Here is a 26267-nt window from a genome sequence, read left to right as displayed (position 1 = left end):
AATCCCTGGAGAGGGGGCGTGGCTTTCTGGGCCCGTGGATCCCTCCGCCCGAGCTTGCTGTGCTGAGGCCGAGGGAGCCGCCATTTTGGATGCTGAGCGACGTTTGCGAAGTCGGTCTCTACTGTTTTCACGCCTGGATTCGACCAGGTGAGTGTAGCATCCTCAGCGTTAGGGGGTCTTTGTCTTTTGGGTCGAACGCCTTGAACTTAATAGTCCCAACCAGCTATTAGGCCTTCGGTTCGGAACGGCCACGGGATGGCAGAGGAGAAAGGGAAGGGTCTTGGAAGCGGGGGTCAGGCCGGAGGTCGGGCGAGGGGCCGCGGCGCGGGAGGCGGGCCCCGGCCGGGGTGGGAGCACCGCAGGGCTGCCAGCTGATAGGAGACCGCCGGCCCTGGACGCCAAACTTTCACTTCGTCTTCCCTGCCCCGAGGCATCTCGTCTCTGGGGCGGCAGCGCCGCGGTCTGGGCTTTTTGGCGACCCTCGGAGACTCGCTCAGGGCGCCCTCTTTAGCCGGAGAGAATTACCTTTTCTCTCGCTGCCCGGTTTCGCAGACCCCTCTGGTGAGAGCCCTTGTGAAGAGCCTGCGGCCCTGTGCTTGCCCTTCTGCTCTTTGTGCCAGGCTCTCCTCTTCCGGGTTGCTGGGGTGATTCCCTGAAACTCGCCAACAAAATCTTGAACGACGATCGCGATCATAGTGTCAGTTTAATAATTAGGACAGTAGAATAATCGCAGAAGACGGCCACTTTCCCTCTCTGTGCTCGTAAACTTTCAAGTCGGGTTTAGGGCCTGTGGCTTCTGAAAGATTGAGAATCCTCAACTCTAGACTAGTTTTCCTTTTTAAAAAATTTTTTTGGGGGGTGTGCGGTGCTGGGGAGTAGAACCCAGGGCCTCGAACATGCTAGGTAAGCAGTCCCTCTACCACTTAGCTGTACCCCCTGTTATGGTTTGTTTGTGAGGTGTCCCCCAAAAGCTTATGTATGAGACAATGCAAGGTTTAGAGCAGAAATGATTAGGTTATGAGAGCCTTAGCCCAATCAGTGAATTAATCCCCTGACAGGTTTAATTGGTAGTAACTGAAGGCTGGTGGGGTGTGGCTAGAGGGGGTTCATGGGGGGTGCCTTTGGGGTATCTATTTTGTCTCTGTTGAATGAGAGTCTCTGCTTCCTGGTTTTCATCTTGTGAGCTGCTTTCCAACTCCACACCCTTCCACCATTATGTTTTGCCTCATTTGCAGCCCAGAGCAAGGGAGTCAGCTGTCTGTGGACTGAGACCTCTGAATCCGTGAGCCCACCCCAAATAAACATTTCCTCCTTAAAATTTTTCTTGTCAGATCTTTTAGTCACATCAGTGAAAAAGCTGAGTAAAACATCCCCTCAGCCCCTCTAGTCTACTTAAGCTCTCATTCTTTTACAATAATTACGATCAAGTTCCACGTAACATGTAGCCTATTCTGATTTAAAAGTAAAACTAGAAAACAAGGTATAGTCTAATTCATTTCAAATACAGGAAAAGTGAAATGCATATGAATGCTTATTTCAGCATTATTGATATGATATAAATGTGGAAAAGTTGGAGAATTTGTAAGAAAGTTGTCATGCAGTGAGGAATTAGGCAGCCATTAAAATAGTTTCTGTAACATCTGATTGTAAATGATAAAAAGGATTTGTTAGTGCTCATAGTTCATGAGTACGACTTTGTAAAAGTATGCCTTAAGAAATATTTTTGGTAAAAGTATACCCAGTGAATTTTCTTTCTTTCTTTTTTTTAACCCAATGAATTTTCTACAGTGTGTTTATATTTTATTGAGAAGCAAGATTTTGTAATGTCTGTGCATTCCAGTATTAATGACTGCTGCCAGAAAACTTTGATGGTATCTGAATTATGAAGCCGATACTTGGGAATTACATATGCTGCTGAAGGTGTTGTAGTTGCTTTATTTTATTGACGTTTCAATCTTGATTCGTTTGGTCAGTAAAGATTTAATTACAGTTTGTAGTGTGAAAATACAGTAAAATTCCTGGCAAGCTGAACATGAAATGCTTTATTATTATTATTTGTTATTTTTTTAGTTGTTATTGGACACAATACCTTTATTTTATTTATTCATTTTTATGTGCGGAGGATTGAACCCAGGGCTTCATACATGCTAGGCGAGTGCTCTATTGCTGAGCCACAACCTTAGCCTCATGAAATCCTTTTTTTTATATATATATATATTTATTTTTTTTAAGTTGTAGATGGACACAACACAATGCCTTTATTTTTATGTGGTGCTGAGGATTGAAACCAGGTCCCTCCCGTGCTAGGCGAGTGCTCTACCGATGAGCCACAATCCCAGCCCCTCATGAAATGCTTTTTAAGGAAATTGAATTATATTATCTTGAAAATGCATTCTAGAGCAGATTGTGTATGTTTGTGCCATTGTGTCGTATCTTCATTAACTGCAATACAGTGGTCAACCCTAAGTCTGTTAACATCTCATAGTTTATAAGAAAAGTGTTCAGAATAAATAAAATGATACATTTCAAATACAGAAGTTTTTGTGTATATGCAAAATGTCTCTCTTAGTCACTTCTGAGACTGCTGTCTTCTTACCCTTTCATACTCTTGGCACTGCAAGCCCTAAAGCTGGTCTCAAATGTTTGTTAGTTTGCTTGTTTTTGTGGCATTAGTTATTGAACCCAGTGGTGCTTTATCATTGAGCTACATCCTCAGCCCTTTTTTGTTTTGAAACAGGGTCATGCTTAGTTGCCAAGTCTGGCTTTGAACTTGGAATCCTTCTGTCTCAGCCTCTCAAGTAGTTAGGATTACTGGCATGGGATACTAAACCCGGCTCTTTTGTTTATCATGCTATTTTTAGTTTTGTTGTTGTTGTTGTTTGGTACTGGGGATTGAACTTAGGGGCACTCAGCCACTGAACCATATCCCCAGCCCTTTTGTATTTTATTTAGAGACAGGGACTCACTAAGTTACTGAGGCTGGTTTTGAACTTACGATCCTCCTGCCTCAGCTGAGCCCCTGAGAATTACAGGCATGCACCACAGTGCCCAGCTTATTTTTAGCTATTTTTAATAGAGCTTTCAAAATCTCTTCTCTGGGCATTTCCACTATTTTGGCCAGTAGTTCTGAACTATAACATTCTCTCCTTTCCTCTTTAAAAATCATCAGATTCAAAGAACTCAATCCATGCATGGTTTTATACTTCCCCTTATTCAGAATGGAGAGATTGATTAATTAAGCAATTTGGTGAGACCTTGTTTCAAAACAAAAAAATGTTAACCAGTTATTCCCTCCTCGATATATACCCAAAGGACTTAAGTCAGTATACTATAGTGATGCGGCCACATCAGTGCTTATAGCAGCTCAATTCACAATAGCTAAGCTGTGAAACCATGAAAACATGGTATATATACTCAATGGGATATTACTCAGCCATAAAGAAGAATGAAATTATGGCCTGTGCTGGTAAGTTAATGGAACTGGAAGCTGTCATACTAAGTGAAATGAGCCAATCCCCCAAAACTAAAGACCAGATGTTCTCTCTGGTATGTGAATGCTGACATACAATAAGGAGTGGGGGAGGGAAGAATAGAAGTTCATTGGATTGGACTAAGGGGAATGAAGGGAAGGGAAGAGGGGTGGGAATAAGAAATACAGTGGAATGAATCAGATATAACTTTCCTATGTTCATATATGAATACATGACCAATGAAACTCCACATCATGTACAACTGCAAGAATGGGAGTCTAATTAGAATAAGTTATACTCTATGTGTCTAAAATGTGTCAGAATACACTCCGCCATCATATATATCTAAAAAGAACAAATAAAAATTATTAGTAAAATGCTTTAAAAAATGATCTGGGGATATATTTCAATACAGAAGTAAGATAAAAACTGAAAAATGGGATTGCAATCATGAGATCATATACTTTTTTTAAAAATTTTTTTAAGTTGGACACAATACCTTTATTTATTTATATGTGGTGCTAAGGACAGAACCCAGCGTCTCATATGTTTTATATCATTAGATTGTGAATTTCTTGAAGCTGGGATCAGCTCTCATTTAAATGTATCACTTTGAAGGGGTCTAGCAGTCAGTACCTATAGATCACCACTCAATAAAAAGGGCTAGGGATGTGGCTCAGTGGTTAAATGCCCCTGGGTTCGATCCCTGGAACAAAACCAAAACAAAAAGGTCAGTGAATGCATAACAGTGAAGATACTGAGGCCAAAGTGATTTAGAATAACTTTCGAATCACAAAAGAATTTTAAATAAACTGGACATGGTGGTGAGTGCCTGTGATCCCAACTACTCTAGTGGGTGAGACAAGACAGAAAAAAATTTTTAATTGGGTATCTGTAACAGTGGTCCACTTTATGTTCTGAATATAGCCTTTGCTGCTCTGCCACTGTGACTTATTTTTAAAAATGGATATGTTTCTTTCTCTTCCTCTCTTCCTGCTCCTTCCTAATTTCTCCCCTTTCCTAATCTCAGGGGAAACAGAATTACCTTCCCCATCCTAGGCAGAATTATCTGTCCTTGAGCACACTTCCACTACAGGAATGAAGTAATTCAGACTTTGGGGATGGTACCAGAAGATCTCAAAATGATTATCTTCTAAGCTAACAAGTGAATCACAACTCCAACCGAGAACCCGTGGAATACAGCCTTGGAATCACCTCTTTAAAAGTACCGTGCTCCCCTTGATGGGCAAAATAACAGCCTCTGGGACAGGAGTCCCCTGTGCAGCGTCTTTGCTAGCAAAGCAATAAAATTTTTTTTCCTTTTTGTCAAAACTGTGTCCTCAATATTGAATTGGTATCAGGGACAAGGACCAAGCTTTTGATAATATATTGGACAATATTAGTATGTGGTATGTATGTAATGTATTCACGTGAACAGATATTTGCTTCTATATTTGTGGGTTTATATACACACATGTAAATACTGTTTACCTGAATATTTTATTAACTTTTAGGTTATTATCCCTAAATTAAGATTTTCATACAAGATACAAAGTTTATGTTAGTTTTGGAAACATAATTCAGAATCTGAACTAGACTTGTCAGTCTTGTATTAAACTAGTTTTAAGTCTAATGATTTATTTCATATACTGATAATAATTTAGAACATATCCTTAGTTATTTCTTTTGTGTCGTTGTTTTTAGTTGTTAGATTCTTTGTAGAATAGGGATCTATTAAAAAGGAGTTGATGGGCTGGGGATGTGGCTCAAGTGGTAATGTGCTTGCTTGGCATGCATGGGGCTCTGGGTTCGATCCTCAGCACCACATTAAAAAAATAAAGATGTTGTGTCCACCGAAAACTGAAAAATAAATATTAAAAAAATTCTCTTTCTCTCTCTCTCTCAAAAAAAAAAAGGAGTTGAAAATCTGTGATACTTACCAAAATAGTTTAGCAAATTCTTTTTCTTTCCTTAAATCTAAAATAAGCAAATTAGATAATATAAATTAGTAGAATTAAAAGAGAATGTTAAATTTAAATTTTCAAGTAATTAACATACTAACATTATAAATGAGTAATAGCTTTGTGCAAGAACACTGTGCTAGGCAGTGTGGGAGTGACACTGGCACCTAAGAAGTAGTTGAAGTCTTCCAGTGAGACTAAAACAGATTAATCAAAAATGTTAAAGGTTGGGGCTGGGGTTATGGCTCAGCAGTAAAGTGCTTGCCTAGCATGTCTGAGGCCCTGGATTCGATCCTTAGCACCATGTAAAAATGAATAAAACAAAGATATTGTGTCCAACTACAACTAAAAAATAAATTAAAAAAAAAATGTTAAAGGCTGGCCACACCTGTAAACACAGCTTTTTGAGAGGCCAGCCTGGGCAATTTAGTGAGACCCTGTCTCAAAATAAAAATTAAAAATGCATGGGGTTGTAGCACAGTGGTAGAGTTCTTGCCCAGCATGCTGAAGGCCCTGGGTTCAATCCCTAGTACTGCCAAAAAAAAAAAAGGTGCTAAACGATATAACTTTAGCATACTTTATTTTAACCTAAAACACAAAGTCACTTATCATTTAATCTTTAGATGAAGAGCTAAGCCTTTTTTTTTTTTTTTTTTTAGTTTTACTTTTAGTTGTTGATAGACCTTTATATGCAATGCTTAGAATTGAACCCAGTGCCTCACACACATGCCAGGCAAGTGCACTACTGCCGAGCCCCAGCCCCAAAGTGTTTCATTGTCTTTTTTTTCTTTGTGTGTGTGTGTGTGTGTGTGTGTGTGTGTTGCTGGTGATTGAACCCAGGGCTTGTAGGTAGGCACTCTACCAACTGAGTTATATCCCCAGCCCTTTTTTTTTTTTAAATATGATTCTGTTGGCTGGAATTTATTGGTATAGTGCTTATTGTGAATATATGCTAATTGTTATTTTATTAGGTTTGAACCTAGGGGTGCTTAACCACTGAGTGACTTCCTCAGCCCTTTTTATTTTGAGATAAGGTCTTGCTAAATTGCTTACGACCCTGCTGAATTGCTGGGGCTGGCCTCGAACTTGGGATCCTCTACCTCTGGAGTTGTTGGAATTACAGGCATGTGCCACCACACCTGGCATATGCTAAGTTCTTTTAAGAAATTTTCATTTAATTCTCATACTATTGCTGTGAGGTGGGAAGTTCATGTAATATTGATGCTAATTTTTCTTAGACATTACATAGAATTCACCAGGAAAGCCAGGATTTTCTGGGCCCAGAATTTTCTTTTGGAATGGTTTTTAATTTTAGCTTCAATTTTTGTCACAGTTACAGTAGTTATATTTTCTGTTTCTTGGTGTTGATTTCAATAAGAGTTTCTAAGGGATTTGTCCATTTTGTATCCTTGTTAAATTCACAGCTTTATAATATCACCTTTTAATATCTGTACGATCTGTACTGATATTCCCCTTTCATTTCCAATTGTTTTTCCTTTGTGTATTATATTAAATCAGCATTTTATTTCTTTTTTTTTTTTTTTTCTTGTTTTTCTCTTTTCAGTTTCACTGACTTTTTGTCTTTCCTTCTGCTTGTGGTTGGTTAGTTTTGCTCATTTCCTGGTTCCTTAAGGTAGATGTTTATATTGCTAATATGAAGTCTTTCTTTTCCAATTTAATATTAACCTTACTGTTGTACATCCACAAATTTTATGTTTCTTTTCATATTCTTTCATTTCAGACTGAGCTGGGCAATTAAGCAAAATCACTGTCTCAAAATAAAAAGGTAGGGGAAATGAGAGTGTATCTCAGTGGTAAAGCAACCCTAGGTTCAATGCCCAGTACCAAAAAACAATTCTACAGACAGCTTGTATGCTAACTCAACATGTTTTTTTGTTTGTTGGTACTGAGGATTGAACCCCGAGATGCTTAACTACTGAGCTACATCCCCAGCTCCTTTTTTATCTTTTATTAGAGACAGGATCTTCCTGAATTGCTTAGCGCTTCGCTTTTGCTGAGACTGGCTTTGAACTCCTGATTCTCCTGCCTCAGCCTCCTGAGCTGCTAGAATCACAGGTGTTGTGCCACTGTGCCCAACTTCAACATGTGTGGGGGTTTTTTTTTTGTTTTTTTTTAGAATTTCACATATTTTCTTATTGTTTGCAGAATTCAACATGTTTTTAAAGAAACAACTTACACAAAATCATCCTAGCTCTACTCTGACTTAAGATAACAGCCAAGGATATAGAAGCACTCCTGGGTTCTATCCCTAGTACGGGGGGGGGGGAGGTCATAGTCCCATAACAATATACTGTTCATAGAGCTGAGGCGTATTTGCCCAAGATTCCTCCTTTGGTAAGAGAAAGATACTTTGCCCTGATCAGAGACTGGAGAGCTCAGTGGCCTTGAGGTCTGTGAAATCGGGTTCCAGATAAAATTGGCTGGTGTGGGCCAAGATGATCAAGTGTGCTTTTAGAGTCTTTGGCATATTATTTGATTCTATTGTCATTATAAATCTTCACCCCTGTGGGTTTCACTTAAACATGGGAATTTGAAATCCATTAAAATCTGACCATCAATCAAGAGTTAGGAAGTGGTACTTGGATAGAACCCTCTGGACATTGCCCCTTAATCCCAATAAAAACTGGGACACAAGGGAGTTGTTAGGATCTCTTCTAGATGATGCAGTCTCTTCTGTCTTCTAATAAACTTAGCTATACTTTTACTATACCACATATCTTGCTTCTCTTGCAGAGAGAGACACAATAGTCAAGAACACATCCCATGTTTTGCTGACAAATTTGCCTTATAGAGCCATGTGTGGTGATGAATGCCTGTAATCTCAGCAGCTCCTAGCAACTCGGGAGGCTGAGGCAGGAGTTTGAGCCAGTCTCAACAATTCAGTGAGGCCCTAAACTCTAGAACACCATTTCTTTATGGCATTGACTACAGTTATTATTTTAGTTAACCAATGTGTAATTTCTATGAGTATACACTATTGAGGGCAGTATCCCTGCCTTTTTTCCTTACCAGTGTATCTAGTGCCTGTTAAAGTATAATAGGCATTAAGTAAATAATTGTTGAAGGGGGTTAAAAATGTGCATTGTAACCCTGTGCCACTGTAATCACAGCAACTGGGGAGGCTGAGGTAGGAAGATTATAAGTTTAAAGCCAACCTAAGTAACTTAGCGAGACCTGTCTCAAAATAAAAATAAAATGACTAGGGATGTGCTTCAGTGGTAAATAACCCCTGAGTTCATTCAGTTTCCCCCAAAAAATATATTAGTCCCCAAATGATATAATAGTGTATGATAAAGATGGTGTACTTGGGGGGTTGATGTCAAGTGTACTTAGTCTTATTCTTAACTTTGCCACTAGTTACTGGGTGATCTTGGGCAGGTGCCTGTGAATAGTGGTTACTCTTTTTCTCTTACCTATCTCTGGTTACTTATTTTTTAAAAATATTTTTATTAGTTATAGATGGACACAATACCTTTATTTTATTTGTTTATTTTTTTTGTGCCTCACACATGCTAGTCAAGTGCTCTACCACTGAGTCACAACCCCAACCCTATCTCTGGTTATTAATGCCTTGACAGTTAGGAGACTGGTTGGCTTTAGCTTAGCACCAGAAACTGCTACAATGCTTGACATTATAATTGAAGTTATAATTGGGAGAGGTATTTTACGGCATAAACATAGTTATCCCATGCTTCAGTTATATTGAATTTATAGCTCTCAGAAAGTTTTTCCTTCTCTGGTACCTGAGATTTGATGTCCATTATTTCCTGCACTTGGGATATTCACACTCTGTTTACAGAAATCTAGTTTGTCTTTCAGGACTCAGTTTCCGCTTTGCCTTCTCCTGGAAAGCTTTTCATAACCTAAGCATGGTTAGGTCATTTTTCTAGAATAGGTACTGTTGACATTTTGGGCAGGTAACTTTTGTGTTGTAGAGACACAGTCCTCTTCATTGTAATTTGTTTAATAGCATCCCAGGCCTCTACCTGCTAGTTGTCAGCAAGAAAGAATTCAGTTGTGACAAACCAAAATGTCTCCATTCATTACTGGATGTCCTTTAAGGCACAAAATTGCTCCCAACTGAGAAATTTTAGAGGGCTGGGGATATAGTGCAGTTGGTAGAGTGCTTATCTCGCATGCACAAGGCCCCGGGTTCATTAAAAAAAAAATTTGATACAGGTCTTTTGAGAAACTTTAGAATTATAGTCCATATGAAATAGCATTGTAATTGCTGGATTTTCTTAGCTCCTCCCCCCAATACAATACCAGTTCTTTTTGAAGGCAGGGATTATACCTTATTTTTACTTTTTTTTCTTCAGCACCTAGCCAGAATCTGATTATAATCAGTAAATATTTGCTGAATGGATTGAACATAATTCAGCATAATGGATTAGAGATACTTTGTAACATACAAGCCCCCTTTTAAACTGGGACTTGAGATAATCATTAAATGTAGTGTAAAGGCTTCTGGAGACAGTTTCACAAAGAGAAATGCTTCTGTCTTTTATTAGTGGTTTTTGCACAAATAGATACTATTCCTAGCATTCTTATATTTGATCTCTTGACTTGTCTATTCTTTAGTTACTTTGTTAGACCTAGCTTTTGTTTGGAGTTTACATGTTTTGAAGTTTGAATCTAGAATTAAAAGTGAGAAAAATAGAAAATTGTGTCATCCTGAAATGGACTGCCCAGTAGTTAGTACACAGTGGTCTACCTCACATCTTGAGTAATGGGGAGATGGTTTTATTGACTCTAACTCTGCTATTTAATGAAATTCTTGGTAAATAGTCTTCTGTTGTGGAATTTCTTTTATTTATTTGTTTGATTGTTTATTTATTTATTTATTTATTGTGCTGCCGGGGATTGAACCCAGGGCCTTGTGCATGTGAGGCAAGCACTCTACCAACTGTGCTCTATCTCCAGCCCTATTGTGGAATTTCGAAGTACACATTTTTTTCACCCCTTTGTATAACTATGTGTTAGTGTTGGGCACAGCTTTCCCCTAAAGGCTGAGATTTAATAGGATTTGAGGAATTAGGAAGAGAATGTCTTTGAATTTGGGTCTAACTTTGATGATCTTTGCTGATCACCACCCCTAGGTGCTAGTATTTTGGGGAGAAGCTGGGGGCCTTCCTGCTTGATACTCATTTTTAATATCTGTCACCTGGTTTTTTCAGCTCTGCCCTTAAAATAGATTTAAAATCCAATTGCTTCTGTTACTACCACTGCTGTTTGGTTCTAAGCTATATTATCTCTTGCTGGACTATCGTATTAGCCTTTTCATGATACCCCTGTGCTCAATATTATCCTCTTTTAATCAGTTTTCTATATAACAGCCAAAATAATGTGTAAAAAATATCATTTAGATTATGTCATTTCCTGTATTGGAAAAACACCCTGGGGGCTCAAGATGTAGTTCAGTGGTAGAGCATATGCTTGGCACATGTGAAGCCCTGGGTTTAATCTGTAAAACCAAAAGGAAAAAGAAACTCTCTAGTTTAGTGTGTCAAATATTCCCCTTCAGTAGTGTTAGTTCCAGAACTAATTTTGACTCAAAATAGTCACTGCTATGCTTCTTTTTACAGGAGGAACAGTACAGCATGCTGGGCTCCGGATTTAAAGCTGAGCGTTTACGAGTCAATTTGAGATTAGTCATAAATCGTCTTAAACTATTGGAGAAAAAAAAAAGTAAGTAGTGAATGATTGCCTTATTTCACTTTCCCAAAATACATTTCCAGGTGTCAGCACCCTCATACTGGATCTTTTAGGCCAGTACTGTGAAATCTCAGGTGTCTCATCTTTTAAGCTTTAGCTGAATCTCTGCCTTTTGTGACGAGTTAGACTGAATCACTTTGTTGCAGGGGAGGGATGTACAGTTGACCCTTCATGTTCATGGTTTCCATTGCTGTGGATACTACATCTGGATTCAACCAAGTATGGATCAAAATTTTTCAGAGGAAAAAATTATATCTGTATCAAACATGTGTAGACCTTTTTTCCTGTCATTATTCCCTAAACAGTACATTATAGCCACTATTAACATAGCATTTACATTGTATTAGGGATTATAAATAATCTACAGATAATTTAAAATGTATAGGAGAATGTGTATAAGTTGGTTATATGCAAATATTATACCATTTTATATAATGAACTTGAGCATCCTTGGATTTTGGTATCCATGTGATGTCTTGAAATCAGTTCCTCTAGGATACTGAGGGACAGCTGTACTCTCTGGGAATGGAATGGGTAACATGACTCCTGAGTTGGAAATGTCAGGCTGTGCTGTATTCTTATGTACACAGTAGCAAATTCAAGAGGAGTTAAAGTAGGAGTAGATGAGGTAGCATTAGATTTGCTAAGGGAGTGTGAACTAGGATGTAGTAGAAATACCCAGTTCTCTCTGTTGGGGTAAAAGTCTGCTTACAGCCCAGTTCCCAGTGCACTACTGTTGTGTGACTGCAGTGGGATTTGTGCCTTAGCGGAACTGGCCCAGAAAGCAAGGAAGGAGATTGCTGACTATCTGGCTGCTGGGAAAGATGAGAGAGCTCGTATTCGTGTGGAGCACATTATTCGTGAAGACTACCTCGTAGAGGCCATGGAGATCCTGGAGCTGTACTGTGACCTGCTGCTGGCTCGGTTTGGCCTCATCCAGTCTATGAAGTAAGATTCTTCCAAAGACTAAATCAACTCTAAAATTTAAGAATGAAGTAATAATGATCTCTTTCTACATGTACATTGAATGGGCTAGTGCTTGTGGGCTATTTTATTTATCCAAGGATCTTTTTCCTATCCTATCATTCACTTGAAGTATGATTTCAATTTAGGTAACTTGTAAAATAAAGATTCTGAAACTGAGAGGTTTGAGTTTTGGCTCAGCCATTTCCTGACTTTGTGACATTGCTAAAGAGTTTCTCCAAAAGTAAAACAAGTAATGAAATGGCCAGAAATCAAGTTATTAATGATAATTCAGTGAGATTCATGAAATAGCCTTGGAGACTTAACAGATGTATCATATAAAGGCTAAGATTTTGTTGCTCTTAAAAAACACTAAGTCATATTAATTTTGTTCTTGATTAGGGAGCTGGATTCTGGTCTGGCCGAATCTGTGTCTACACTGATCTGGGCTGCTCCTCGACTCCAGTCAGAAGTGGCTGAGTTGAAAATTGTGAGTACAACCAGTTTGTGTTTTCTGTAGTTTTTCATATTGTTAGAAATTTTGGTTAGCATGCCAGTAATCCTAGCTACTCAGGGGTCTGAGGCAGGAGAATTGCAAGTTTGAGGCCAGCCTGGGCAACTTTTAGCAAGACCCTGTCTTAAATTTTTGAAAAAAGAGAAAGAAAGAAGAGCCGGGGGTGTAGATCAATGGTAGAATACATGCCTCGTAATGTGCAAGGTCCTGGGTTTAATCCCCAGTATTGCAAAAAAGGGAGAGAGAAAGGTTGGTTAACGAAGTCACTTAAGGCATTCTTGCTTATTTGACCAGGCATTTTTTTTACCCTTGCTGCTTTTGAAACAGGCTTTATAAATTTGTCCTCTTTTTCAGGCCTATGTCATAGGGTAGAACATTGTCTTGTAAATTTGAGTAATTTTTTAAATATATATTTTAGTTGTAGTTGGACATAATATCTTTATTTTATTTATTTCTTTATGTGGTGCTGAGGATTGAACCCAGCGTCTCATACGTGCTAGGCGAGCACTCTACTGCTGAGCCACAACCCCAGCCCCTTGAGTAATTTTTTTAGGAGCAAAATTCTATATACCTCCAGTTTTGTCTTATTTTTGTTATAATGTCATTTAATCTTATACAAATAGAACAAAGTTTGTGTATGTTTTCTTTTTTTGTGCTGGGGATTGAACCCAGGGCTTCAGGCATGCCAGTGCTTTATCACTGAACTACACCCCCAACCTCCAGAAAAGTTCTTATATGCCTGTAAACCAGTAAAGTTAAAATAAAATTGACATAAGTTCATAGATATTATGAGCTAGATGAGCACTGGGAATAATGTGGTGAACAAAATATGACAATAGTCATACTTGTGCGTGCGCGCATGTGTTTATGTATTGCTGGGGATTAAACCGAGGGTCTCTGTCTTATGCTGGGCAAGCACTCTACACTGAGCTATGTTCCCAGCCCACCAGCTATACTCTTGTAGCTTAGAGTCTAGTGGAAGAGACAGATATTAACCAAAAAATTGTTATCAAAATGTGGAAAAGTACTCATTGCTAGGTACAAATTTAATTGAGTTGTTTTCTGTTTCTCTGCACTTTTGCCTTTTTGTTTTATTTCCTAGGATATTATCTCAATCTTATCACCTAACCTATATGTTAAGATCACTCTGTCTTCTATAGGTTTTTATTTTTCTATATATTTATATTTTATTTTTAATTCTCTGAATATTTTTGTAATCTTCTTTGTTTTGTTTCATGGCTACAATGTCTTCTAACTCTTTAAGGATAAATTAAAAAATACATATTTTCTGTACCCCTCCCCCTCCGTTAGTACTGGGGATTGAACCCAGGGGCCCTCTACCACCCCCATCCCTTTTTTATTTTTTGAGACAGGGTCTAAGTTATAGAGACAGGCCTCATGTTGTGATCCTCCTCCTTTAGATTCTTCTTTTTTTTTTTTTTGGTACTGAAGATCAAACTGAGGGACACTTAACCACTGAACCGCATTCCCCAGCCTTATTTTGTATTTAGAGACAGGGTCTCACTGAGTTGCTTAGTGCCTCGTTTATTTGCTGAGGCTGGCTTTGAACTTGTGATCCTCTTGCCTCAGCCTCCCTAGCCACTGGGATTACAGGCATGCGTCACCGTGCCCGGCCTGCTTTAGATCCTTGAGTTGCTAGACAAAAGGTGTGTGCCACCATGCCTGGCCTAAGGATATTGATTACATTTTTAAATTTACTCATTTTAATTAAGGCTTTTTTGAGGGGGGATGGGTGGTACTGGGGATTGAACCCAGGAGCATTCTACCTCTGACCTACATCCCCAGTCCTTTATTGTTTCCTTTAATTTTATTTTGAGACAGGTTCTGCTAAATTGCTGAGGCTGGCTTCAGACTTTCAATCTCTCTGCCTCAGCCTCTCAAATTCCTTGGATTACAGGTGTGCCCACTGTCCCTGGCTGGAGGATATTTATTTTTTCTGTAATGAGGATTGAACCCTTTACTACATGCTAGATAATAGTTACATCCCCAGCTTGCCCCCACCTCCCACTGCCCTACTTTTCTTTTTGGAAAGTTGCCCATGCTGGCCTTGAATTTAAGGATCTTGCTTCTGCCTCTAGAGTAGCTGGTGTTACAGGATGCACCACTATGCCTGCCATGTTTTTTACATATTTTTCATATACCTACTTTAACTTTTTTTAAGTCAATTCACCATTCAATCTGAACAACCTAAGTGTTTTGTTTAAAAGCTGCATGAGAGCTTTAAAGCTTCCCAGTAGCTTTCTGTTATGTCTGTAATAGAAACAAAACTTCATTTTAAAAAATAACTTCATTGTACTTATTTTTATTTTTATGTTGTGCTGAGGATCAAACTCAGTGCCTCATATGTGCTAGGCAAGCGCTCTGCCACTGAGCTACAACCTCAGCCCAAAACTGCATAATTTTGACTTATATGACTCTGCATTCCAGACAATCCCATCTTTCTCACTTGATTTCTTTTCTTTTTTCTTTTTTTATGTATACATATATATTTTAGTTGTCAACGGACCTTTTCATTGTATTTATTTATATGTGGTGCTGAGAATAGAACCCAGTGCCTCACATATGCTGGGCAAGCGCTCTGCTACTGAGCCACAACCCCAACCCTCTCACTTCATTTCTTACCTTACTTGTACTTGGGCTTAGCAGGAAAAGCTCACTGGCTTTATTTCAGTCTTGAGTATTAGCACATGCTTTTTTCATTTTCTAAAATACTCTTTCTTCCCTTCTTAACTTTGGGTTTTAAATCTTGGTAAAACATCCTGTCTTTGTGCAGCCTCACCTGACTTTTCTGATTGAATCTGAAGGTGGTGATAGCATAGTGTGCTTTCCCTCAGTAGCACTTCCACAGCTGCAGCTGTACCTTTGTGTAATTATTTTATTAACTGTAAGACTATAAAAAATATGAACAGTATCTGTCTTTGTTCGTCACTGTATTTGTAGTGCATATCATAATAGTATTAGCACTTGGTTGCTGCTCATTGGATGGATGGATGGATGGATAAACTAATTTGTGGTACTCATTAAGCCATTACAGACCTCAGTTTTTTGGAAATCTTGTTTAGAAGCATGTTTACTGTTGATAGAGGGAAGCTTGAAGTAGTTTTTATAGAAGTGATTTTGGGTTTTATTTAATCATCTTTTTTCTCTGTAGGTTGCTGATCAGCTCTGTGCCAAATATAGCAAGGAATATGGCAAGTTATGTAGGACCAACCAGATTGGAACTGTGAATGATAGGGTAATGAACATATTTGGTAAATGTGAAACAGTGTGTATGTGGTGGGAACAAGTTATCTTATTGCCTGTAGTAACTCTTGTAGTTCCACGGCATGGCTGAGTTAGTAGAGGCTGCACATTTCATACTGAGTATGAGAAGTAAGCCTATATGGCTGGCAGTATTGAGGGAACACAGTGCCTACACCTATAGACCTCCTGCCCAGCACCTGATTATGACGCTCTCTGTGGTTCCTGATCTGCCCTTCTCTTCCCCATTCTTGTGCCTCTTGTAAATTGTGAAGGTAGGGAGCGAGATGGGGAGAAGGGTGGAGGAGTTGAAATGTGGAAGGCAGTAGTGTTAGACTTTTCAGTGTTTGGTTAGTGTATAAACAAAAAATTGAAAGACATGGGTCCTGTAGTGTGCCTGGTGATTCTGGGGGGGGGAAATCACTTATTGGTTCTTTTTCAATATTACCCACAAAATGAGAGAAATTAAGTGTGACAGATTAGGATTAGGCTGGTTTGATATAGATGCTTCTTAACCCTGGGTCTTCTACTTACAGCTAATGCACAAACTGAGTGTGGAAGCCCCACCCAAAATCCTGGTGGAGAGATACCTTATTGAAATTGCCAAGAATTACAATGTACCCTATGAACCTGACTCTGTGGTCATGGTAAGTTTATCCCAGACTGCAGTGAAAATGAGTCTGTAGATATGGCTTTGGGGGGGGGCGGGGAAGTATATATATATATATATATATATATATATATATATATATATGTATATATATATATATATATATATGTATATATATATATATATATGTTCTTTGCATTAACTTAAGTTGGTGTGAGTTTAAGCCTTTGTTTTATTAGATGCCATTTGGCCTAATAGCATGCCTGCATAGCTCCCAAGATACTTAAGGATCAGATTAGATGATTGACATTGAAAGCTCTTTGAAAAGGTAGGAACTTTGATACAAATGTAAAATGGCTTTTTAGTGAACTTGAAGGAATTGAGAACTCCTCCTGGAGACAGCAAGAAATACCCAAGACCTGAATAGTTCATTTATTGTGCCCATCATGTGTCAGATAGTACACAGAAAGCCGGGAATACAAAGATGTATAAAAACAAGTTCTTTGTCCTGAAAGGCTTACAGTGTAGGAAGGTAAACATGCAAATAATCATTCAGCTGGGCCAACCTCAGTGGTGGGCTCAGGTCTGTAGGTAGATGTAGGCGCTGTGTTCCCTCCACACTGATAATGTGACCCAGTTCCCCCACACCAATCTGTTGGCAAAATGTCTCTTTTTGGTTTTTTTCACTTAAAATACATTATTTTTGATTGAAAATAATCATTTAGATTGCCACCTTTGGTGGCCATCTCCATCTTCCCACATACAATAGAAGTCTTTATTTCCCCACCTTTCAAGAGTATTGATGAGTGATAGCTCTCACACCAGGTGTCTTTTTAGAGATGGCCCTCCCCTGGAAAGAGTAGTCTTACCCAGAGTCTTTCCTGGGGGCAGCCTGTATCCAATAACTGATCAGTCCAGGGGCTTATTCCTCCATTCATGGACACACCTTTGTAGGTTCCTCTCAGCTTCAGAGCTCCCTTGGGAGTTGGCTAAGGCCTTTGTTTCCCATGTAGGTGCTTTGACCCCAAGAGCACCCTGCAGTAAGCTTCCTTCATGCTGATTTACATGTCAGTTAGCTGGTAAAACTACCCTTGGAAATAATATGGGTTTCTTTTTCTTAGGCAGAAGCTCCTCCTGGAGTAGAAACAGATCTCATTGATGTTGGATTCACAGATGATGTGAAGAAAGGTGGCCCTGGAAGAGGAGGAGGTGGTGGTGGGTTCACAGCACCTGTTGGTGGAACTGATGGAACAGTGCCAATGCCTATGCCTATGCCTATGCCCATGCCATCTCCAAATACTCCCTTCTCATATCCACTGCCTAAGGGACCAGTGAGTATGCTTGTAAAGTGTGGATATAAACTTTATGACAAATGAGATCTATAAATACACTCAAGAATTGTTGGTTGTCAGTAGCATTTAGCACTTAGAACATTTGGTATTGGCTTAATGGTCTCAATGTGGAAACAATATTGGGATTCTGAGAAAATCTTGGTTTGGCTATAGGTAACAAAGTGAAAAAATCTAGAGATGTAGCGCTTAAAAATGTTTTTCATGTTGGCTTATTGAGTATCTTTGGGACCAATTGCAGTTGTGCTAATAGCTTTTTCCAAAAATGAATAACAACTATTAGCAGGCAGAAAACCTCCAGTTGTAGACAAGATATTAGGTAATTAATAGTGAAGTCTAATTATAATTTTCCCTTGTAGACAGACATTGAAACATTTGATTTAGTTAGAGATAGGATCTCACTGAGTTGCTTAGCGCCTTGCTTTTGCTGAGGCTGGCTTTGAACTCGTGATTCTTCTGCCTCAGCCTCCCAGGCTGCTGGGATTACAGGTGTGTGCCACCATGCCTGGCAAGCTGGAATCTTTCTGACCACATGTGGTCTTTTTGAGCATTTTCTCAGGGAGGGGATCTTATATATTTTCATTCAATTTGAGTGCATCCATAAACACATGTATATGTATTCTGTCCTTCTCATACACAAACCACAAAAATTACCAAAATTGAGGGCATTGTCTCTGATGTTGCCTTTCTCCTCTTGCAGTCGGATTTCAATGGCTTGCCAGTGGGGACTTATCAGGCCTTTCCCAATATTCATCCACCTCAGATACCAGCAACTCCCCCATCATATGAATCTGTAAGTGCCTGAGCCTCTTTTATAAGCAACAGGAGAGTGAATCGCATGGAGAGAACAAAGTAATGACCACAGGGAAGGCAAAGTTTTGATCAACTCTCCTATATTGGCATTGCTCCTGCTTTGGAATTCATGTTGCTTTAAAACTATCTTGGAGATGGGGAGCAGTGGTGGTGGCATTATTGGTGGGAATGCTTTGTTGGTGGAAGCCAGAAATCAGGAAGGAGCTACAGTTCTCTTAGGAAGTTGTAGTGCCCTAGTCAGAGAATCATATCAAGCTGTTGTAGTCTTGGTGTTAGATTAATGTTATAATAATCTAACACCAAGGACTTTGTTCTCAGCATTCGTGTAAAGAAATAACAACCAGGATTTTTTTGCCAGGGGTAGCGGGTACCAGGGATTGAACCCAGAGGTGATTAGCTATTGAGCCATATCCCTATCCCTTTTTTGTATTTTATTTGGAGACAGGGTCTCACTGAGTTGTTAGGGCCTCACTAAATTGCTGAAGCTGGCTTTGAAGCCACGATCCTCCTGCTTCATCCTCCTAAGCCACTGGGATTACAGGCATGTGCCTGGCGACTAGAATTTTTTTTTTTTTTTTAACCTTTATTTATTTATTTGTTTGTTTATTTCTTTTTTATGTGGTGCTGAGGATCAAATCCAGTGCCTCACATGCCAGGCAAGCACTCTACCACTGAGCCACAATCCCAGCCCAACTAGGATTTTTTTTTAATCAGAGGTGTCCAGTTAATAAATTTCAGACTATAGCATTGATTTCACATTTTAGTTTCATAGTTAAAACTTGAATAAATAGCTAATGTGGTTATGATGCCTAGAACTGCAGGTTGTAACAGCTTTGCTTCAGAATTAGTTTCATTTTCTTAGTACATACAATTTGAGACTTGTGTCTGTCTGATACTTCACTGAGAAGACAAATTGGAATGGCATTTGCTATGTGAATTATTCATCTAGAAGCGCTCTGTGTTCCTGAGCTTGCACGTTCTTTCCATTGGTTTTTATCTCTAGCTGGCATGTTCTACCTTGAGTCTTAGTTTTTCTCATGCTTCAGTCTTGCATGTGTTGAAGCATGGATTACAGTTATTTCTAAGAATGAGGTAGAAGATCATCATTATTTGAGGATTTTGTTCTTGTTGGCATATTTGGGGATTTAGTGCTAGCAAGTTTCTTTTTTGTCTTGGGAATTCAGAGTTCAGCATGGTGGATACCTGATTGGAAAAGTGTAGGAAGTAGAGGGGCAATTTCTTTGGAGCAGGTTCTGTTGCTTTTGGTAAGCAGCTGAGCTTTTGGAAATCTCAGGCTGGAACCAGTATTGGTACTTTCTTCAGGGTTCCTTAGCTCCTCTGCCTGTGGTAACAGTCTTTGTGTTGCAGGTTGATGACATTAATCCTGATAAGAATGTTTCTTCTGCACAGATAATTGGTGAGTATGGATCAGAATCTTCAAAGGCTCAGTGTTAACCCCTCTGCTGTTTGTTCATTCTTCTTCCCTCAGAGACTGTTGGCATGAAGATTTTCCCCAGTCCCAAAGAATCTCCTATTTCCTATTTCTGTCAATGGTATCATTATTCTTTCCACTTATTCTAATTTTTTTGTCTTCTAGTTTTCATTTAACCTCAAATTCTTTATTATGTTATTTTAAAAATTTATATATGATAGTGGAATGCATTAAAATTCTTATTACACATATAGAGCACAATTTTTCATATCTCTGGTTGTATACTCTTTATTATGTTATCATTACTTCAGTTTCCATCCAGTTCTTGGATGTATTTTTTTTTTTTAAGTGTGGTATTGAAGAGACATTAGAAAGGGCAAAACAGGCACAAGTCACAAGGTATAGCTCTGTGAATTTTTCACTAAGCAGGCATGTTTTTTTAACTATGTACTCAAAAAAATATATAGTTGGGTGAGGTGGCACATGCCTGTAATTTAGCAAGACCTGTCTGAAAATGAAGGGCTCTGTGTTAGAGAGCTTGCCTAGCATGTGTTCAATCCCACATATGGGGGCAGAGAGAAAGGCAGAAGTCACCAGAAACCTGGAATAGTTTTAGAGATGTTTATTATATTGAGGTATAACTTATACTAGAAAACATAGACTTTGTTGTCTGATGTTTTTGTGTGTACCATCCACCACCCCAATTAAAGTAGAAAGTGTTTCCATCACCCCTCTTGTAAGTCCTTACGTTCCTTTCCAATTAATTCCATCCATCCTCCCAAAGAAAATCATGCTCCTGAGGTACTATGATATGTTTTGCCTGTTCTACAACTTAAGATATAAATACAATCATACAGTAGGCAGATAAGGGGGTGATTTTAATATAATATACAAGTGGAAGAATAGAAATACAGAATACATGGGCTGGGATTATGGCTCAGCGTTAGAGCACTCACCTAGCACGGGCGGGACCCGGGTTCGATCCTCAGCACCACATAAAAATAAAGGCATTGTGTCATGTCCATCTACACCTAAAAAATAAATATTAAAAAAAAAAAAGAAATACAGAATACACTCTTATATGAAATAATATGGGTGTTAACATTCCTTATAAAAATTTTTTCTTCCTAAATCTTAAGTAGTTCTTACAGAAGCAGAAGTTGGTTCAATACTACTAATACTAGTCCTTGGGCTTGTCATAGCAGCTGAGCTTTGTGAAAAGGGAGTCTATTAGATGAATGATCAGTGGACCTGGCCTCATGTACCAAATTTTGACTTCCTTTAAATGTTTTTCTCACTAAAGGAAAGTAAAACAGGTAGAATTCAACTATAATTAGAAAATGTAAATGTTAATTGTGAGGATTTTTATTGACTTTTAGAATTAAATGTTAGTTTTTTTAAACTAATGTTTTCTTCTGTGTTTTGATCTTATTTTTTCTCTGTTAAAGGGAATCTGAGCTGTTGCTCTTGTGTTTGTAACATTGTATTCCTTATCTTAATTTAATTAGGACCTGGACCCAAGCAGGAAGCCTCTGCAAAGCCCCCTTCTAGACCTATGGATAACTATGACAACTTTGTACTGCCAGAGTTACCATCTGTGCCAGACACACTGCCAACTTCATCTGCTGGTGCCAGCAACTCAGCTTCTGAAGACATTGACTTTGATGATCTTTCCCGGAGATTTGAAGAACTAAAGAAGAAGACATAGGTCTCTTAAATCAGGCAACCTCCACGTTCTGGAAGTTGAGACTGAGCAGTTTCTCCTTGTAACAAAGAATCTCCATGAAATTCCGTTTCATCTATTAACCATCACTGAGCGTGACACTCTTCCTTGGGGCTCTCTTCCTGCTCTACCAAATTCTGTTGCTTTCCAGTTCTCTATTGAGACTAAGACACTAACAACTGGAGACTGAGGCCAGCACACTGGCTCCTGGCAGTTGTGCCTGTTTCCTGACAGAGGGATCCCAGGTTTTCTCCCACAGCCCTTCCCCAGGAGAATGAGAAGATGAAGCATTGTGAGGAGAGCCACTGGAGATGGCTGGACTCTGGAGGAGAGCTCCTCATGAAGTGTCTCAGCCGTCTGTTGTGGTTCCAGACTTGGAAACACTTCCCTCTGTATAGAGGTATTGTGCTGAGAATCAAAGCCACTGTTTGTTTTCTCACTCTCATAAGTAGGAGAGAGAGAAAGTGGCTCAGGAAGCCATGGTAATGGTTCTTGGAAGCTGGGCTCTCTCCTTGGCATGTACACTACTCCTTGCTGCAGGGTACTGTTCCACCTGGATCCAGTTGCAAAGTGGATTTCAAAAAAGTTGAAGGCCTCTCTTAGTTCTACTGGATTCTCAGGGAGCCCTCTGTGGCCTTTTGCTTTATTTTGAGTGCTGTTTCCCCCTTTTTACCAGAGAACAGCACTGTAGAATTTTGTTTTTCCCCATAGCATGTTAATAGCAGAGGGAGGACAGGTCACATATTGGGCAGAAGTTGCTGTTCAAGCCTAGGGTGGGCTTCCAGCTGCCTTAATAGAAGTACTCAAGTCTCTTGGGTAGTGAGCTGGAAGGCCTACAGGAGAAGAGGGGAACCTGTTTTCATTTGAAAACTTTATGATTAAGGGAATCTTTAAAAACTGATCTCAAATTTTTAGTGCCCATGTGACTATATTTCACTGCTTTTCTGGGTGGATCAGACTTGTTTATTGTAATTTATGTGCTCCTTTGTCCCCTAAGGTCATCCTTCCACACAGGGTTGGCTTTGAGATTAAAGATAGGATTTTTGCTTCTGTGTAGCACAGCTGTACATAACCTGTTTCAAGCAACTTTCTTTAATGTTATTGATTTGTATTTCATAGCTTGGTAGTTGCTAATAAAATTAGAAGATCCTGTGTCCTGCTTTTTCCATTGTTGATTAAATGAAGTATGAATTTGGATTTTAGTGAAAAATATTTAAGCAGATAGCTCACATTGGTACACAAGCCAGAGCTGGCCCTCAGTCTTTAGTTCCCTTAGTAATTACAGACCCCCCCCCACCCCCAGGGCCATTTAGCAGGGCTCATTTCCATCTCTGTATTTAAAGCCAGATAGGATTTGTGAAGTTTCTTGATTACTCCTATGGCAGGACTCCTCATACTTTTAACTTTATTTTTAGTAATTTGCAGTGAGCCCATATCTGACTGACTCATTTCCCACAGCCATCCTGGGGCATAGGTGGCAAGTGTTCTGTTACTTGCAGCTTGGCAGCAGAGCTGGTTTATCCTGTGTAACAGTTATTCCCTTCCTGACAGTGCCAAGATCCTCAAGAGAGAGCTAGAAGCCAAGGTGACTTTGATTTCTCATTAACTTACAGAATTAAGAACCAAGTGTATTATGTGCATTTATAACCATTCAGATAATATTCTGAAAAGTAATAAATCAAGATGAACTGTCTTCATCCTATTACCTCCTAAGACTTTAGAAATACCAGTGCCCATTGTCATGACTGTTTCTCAAATGAGCAAATTTGAGGGCTTCTGTGGCAACATATGTGTCAGTACAGCTTCTGAGTATTTGAATATTAAAGGAGAAGAGTGAGAAAATTGACATTGTTGCTAATGTTAGAATTTTTTTAAAAATGCCAAAACTACAAAAAACAAAACAGTAAATATATAGTAAACAGCCCGGTGTGGTGGCACCTATAATCCCAGCAGCTGAGACAGGAGGATGGAGAGTTCAAAGGCAACTTCAGCAAGAGCAAGGCGCAAAGCAACTCAATGAGACCCTGTTTCTAAATAAAATACAAAATAGGGCTGGGGGTGTGCTGAGTGGCTCTGAGTTCAATCCCTGGTACCACCTCACTGCAAAAAGAAAAAAAAATATACACACACACACACATATAAAACAGTAAAGATGCTATTTCTTCAATGATTTACTGTTAAGTGCTGTGGTGTTTCACTAAATAGTTGAGGGCCAACTACTTAGGAGACAGTAGCTATAGAACAATGTTCAGGCAAATTTGGTTTTCTAGACAGAATTGTTGAGACTGCTAAAGGGAATATGCTGATCCTATGCATTGTCTGTCTTTAATCTTAAAAGCAGTGATGGGCTGGGACTATAGCTTAGTGGCAGAGCGCTTGTCTAGCATGTGTGAGGCACTGGGTTCCATCCTTAGCAGCACATGAAAATAAACTAAAGGCATTCTGTCCATCTACAACTACCAAAAAAATAAAAAAAGTGCAGTGATGGTTATTCTTTTTCAGTGATATGAAATAATTTATTTTTCATTTACTGAACCAGAGTTACCTACCTTAAGGGACTTAACTTTCTTTTCCAAAAGCTCTGAGAATGGTAGAAACAAAAAAGATAATATGAGTACCATCTAGACAACACTGGTGAATCAGAAACCCAGGACTAGGTTTAAAGCAGTGACCTGGGAAGAAACTCTGGGGCCAGGTGCGGTGGCTTGGGAGTCTGAGAAGGAAGAATAAAAAATTAGAAGCCTCTGCAAATTAATGAGGCCCTGTCTCAAAAAAAGATGGTGGTGGGGGAATGGGGATGTGGCTCAGTGATAAAGTGCCTCTGGGTTCGATCCTCAATACCTTCCCCCAACCCCCTCAAAAACAGTAAAATTTTAAGTTTTTACTTGACAAGCATGGGCTTGTTTTTATATATATATATATATATATATATATATATATATATATATATATATATATATATATATTGTAGTTGGACACAATATCTGTATTTTATTTATTTTTACTTGGTGCTGAGGATTGAACCCAATGCCTCACACATGCCAGGCAAGCGCTCTACCACTGAGCTACAGCCCAAGCCCCACATCTGAGATATGTTAAGTAAACATTTGTATCTGGTAGAAAGCAGTGATAGGGGCAAAAATATTAAAAAGGAGAAGTGCACACAAGAGCAGGTATGACTCATTCTGAGGATATTAAAATAATTTTTGACCTCATAGCTTTTATGAGAAGAAAATAGGTGAATTGTAGTGGAATTGTAAATGATTCAAATCCTATGTGAATTTTGGCAATTCTACATCTAAACATGGAAGCCTCAAGGTTTGCAAATTTATGTGAAAGAATGCATGTCAGAAGCGGTCAGGAAAAACTGCCATTCTGAGAAGCTTCTCTCAACACAGGAGCATTCCAATTAAAGGTTAGTCATAGAAAACTGGCTTTTTTTTTTTTTTTTTTTTAAGTATTTTTTTCCCCTGTTGTCATATTAAAAAGGTTTAAGTACTGAGTTCTGTCCTCCTTTACTTTTTTTTCAGGTCTTTGTAGGATGTGATCTATAGCAATATTTATTTTTTAGTTTTAGATGGACACAATATTTTTATGTGGTGCTGAGGATCGAACCCAGTGCCTCACACAAGCCAGGCGAGCGCTCTACCACTGAGCCACAGCCCCAGCCCTATAGCAATATTCTTTTACATGTACTTTTAAATAATTGTTTAATTTCCCTTGGATTTGGCCCATTGTTGTTTCTAGGGCACTGTTTTAAACACGTAATAACTCACAGGATTAAACAGAACTCTGAAGAAAAGATGTAAACAATATTTTCAAGTATCGACGTTTGGACATCTTGAGTTTGTGATACAAGACTTTTTCCCAAAAGTTTACTCTATTTTCCTTTCACATTCCATAATTATTGTAAGCAGAAGACATGTTGTTTTTTAAAGTGTTTTTAAGGTAGTGGGTATTAGCAAAAGTTTATTATTCTGATTGTCAATTCCTTTATAGCTTTAAAAGATACAAAAGGTTCCGGGGTGAGGGTTTCATTCCCTAGTGATTGCAGCTAAAACCATAACAAAATAATATAGCCAAAATAGCATTTAATATTCTTTATGGAAAGGTAGTAACTTTCCACATTAGAAATTGCAATTTACTTATCTTAATTAGTAACCTTTGAATTCTAAATTATCAGAATGATTAGCTGGGCTGAAAATCTTGGCAGTTTAATTCGAATGTTTAACTTCTGTGATCAAATGTACATTCTTTATCTGAGTTGCCTACTTTATCTTTTCCCTGCTATATTTATTTACTTGACACAAATTGTACATATTTATGGGGTATGTGATATTTCAATGCATTCATATATAATAGGGATTGAACCAGAGGCACTTAACCACTGAACCACATCGCCAGCCCTTTTTTATATTTTATTTAGAGATAGGGT

At 38.8% G+C, this 26267-nt stretch overlaps 1 protein-coding gene across 3 annotated transcripts; it reads left to right on the top strand.

Annotated features, from left to right (window-relative positions):
- Positions 1–41: 41 nt before the first annotated feature.
- Ist1 (IST1 factor associated with ESCRT-III) lies at positions 42–22984 on the top strand. 3 transcript variants are annotated; one of them, XM_071604711.1, is made up of 11 exons: positions 71–147; positions 1236–1282; positions 11038–11140; positions 11935–12115; positions 12533–12620; positions 15817–15900; positions 16442–16552; positions 17637–17846; positions 18565–18657; positions 20046–20094; positions 21618–22984. In XM_071604711.1, the coding sequence occupies exons 1-11, from the start codon at positions 90–92 to the stop codon at positions 21815–21817; spliced, it is 1224 nt and encodes a 407-aa protein (XP_071460812.1). In that variant the 5' UTR covers positions 71–89; the 3' UTR covers positions 21818–22984. The 3 variants fall into 3 exon arrangements, with proteins under 3 accessions (XP_027788921.1, XP_071460812.1, XP_027788923.1); XM_027933120.2 differs by lacking the exon at positions 1236–1282 and having other exon boundaries at positions 42–147; XM_027933122.2 differs by lacking the exons at positions 71–147; positions 1236–1282 and having other exon boundaries at positions 11058–11140; positions 11918–12115.
- Positions 22985–26267: the final 3283 nt, after the last annotated feature.

This window comes from Marmota flaviventris, chromosome 18, assembly GCF_047511675.1.
Source record: "Marmota flaviventris isolate mMarFla1 chromosome 18, mMarFla1.hap1, whole genome shotgun sequence".
Lineage (NCBI taxonomy): Eukaryota > Metazoa > Chordata > Mammalia > Rodentia > Sciuridae > Marmota > Marmota flaviventris.
Note: the sequence above shows the minus strand (reverse complement) of the source record. Positions and strands in the feature narration are given on the sequence as shown.

Coding starts and splice junctions, on each gene's coding strand:
- Ist1 (XM_071604711.1), top strand. CDS start 90: ATGCTGAGCGACGTTTGCGAAGTCGGTCTCTACTGTTTTCACGCCTGG. Junction 11,141..11,934: donor ACTATTGGAGAAAAAAAAAA/GTAAGTAGTGAA, acceptor TTTGTGCCTTAG/CGGAACTGGCCCAGAAAGCA. Junction 12,621..15,816: donor AAGTGGCTGAGTTGAAAATT/GTGAGTACAACC, acceptor TTTTCTCTGTAG/GTTGCTGATCAGCTCTGTGC.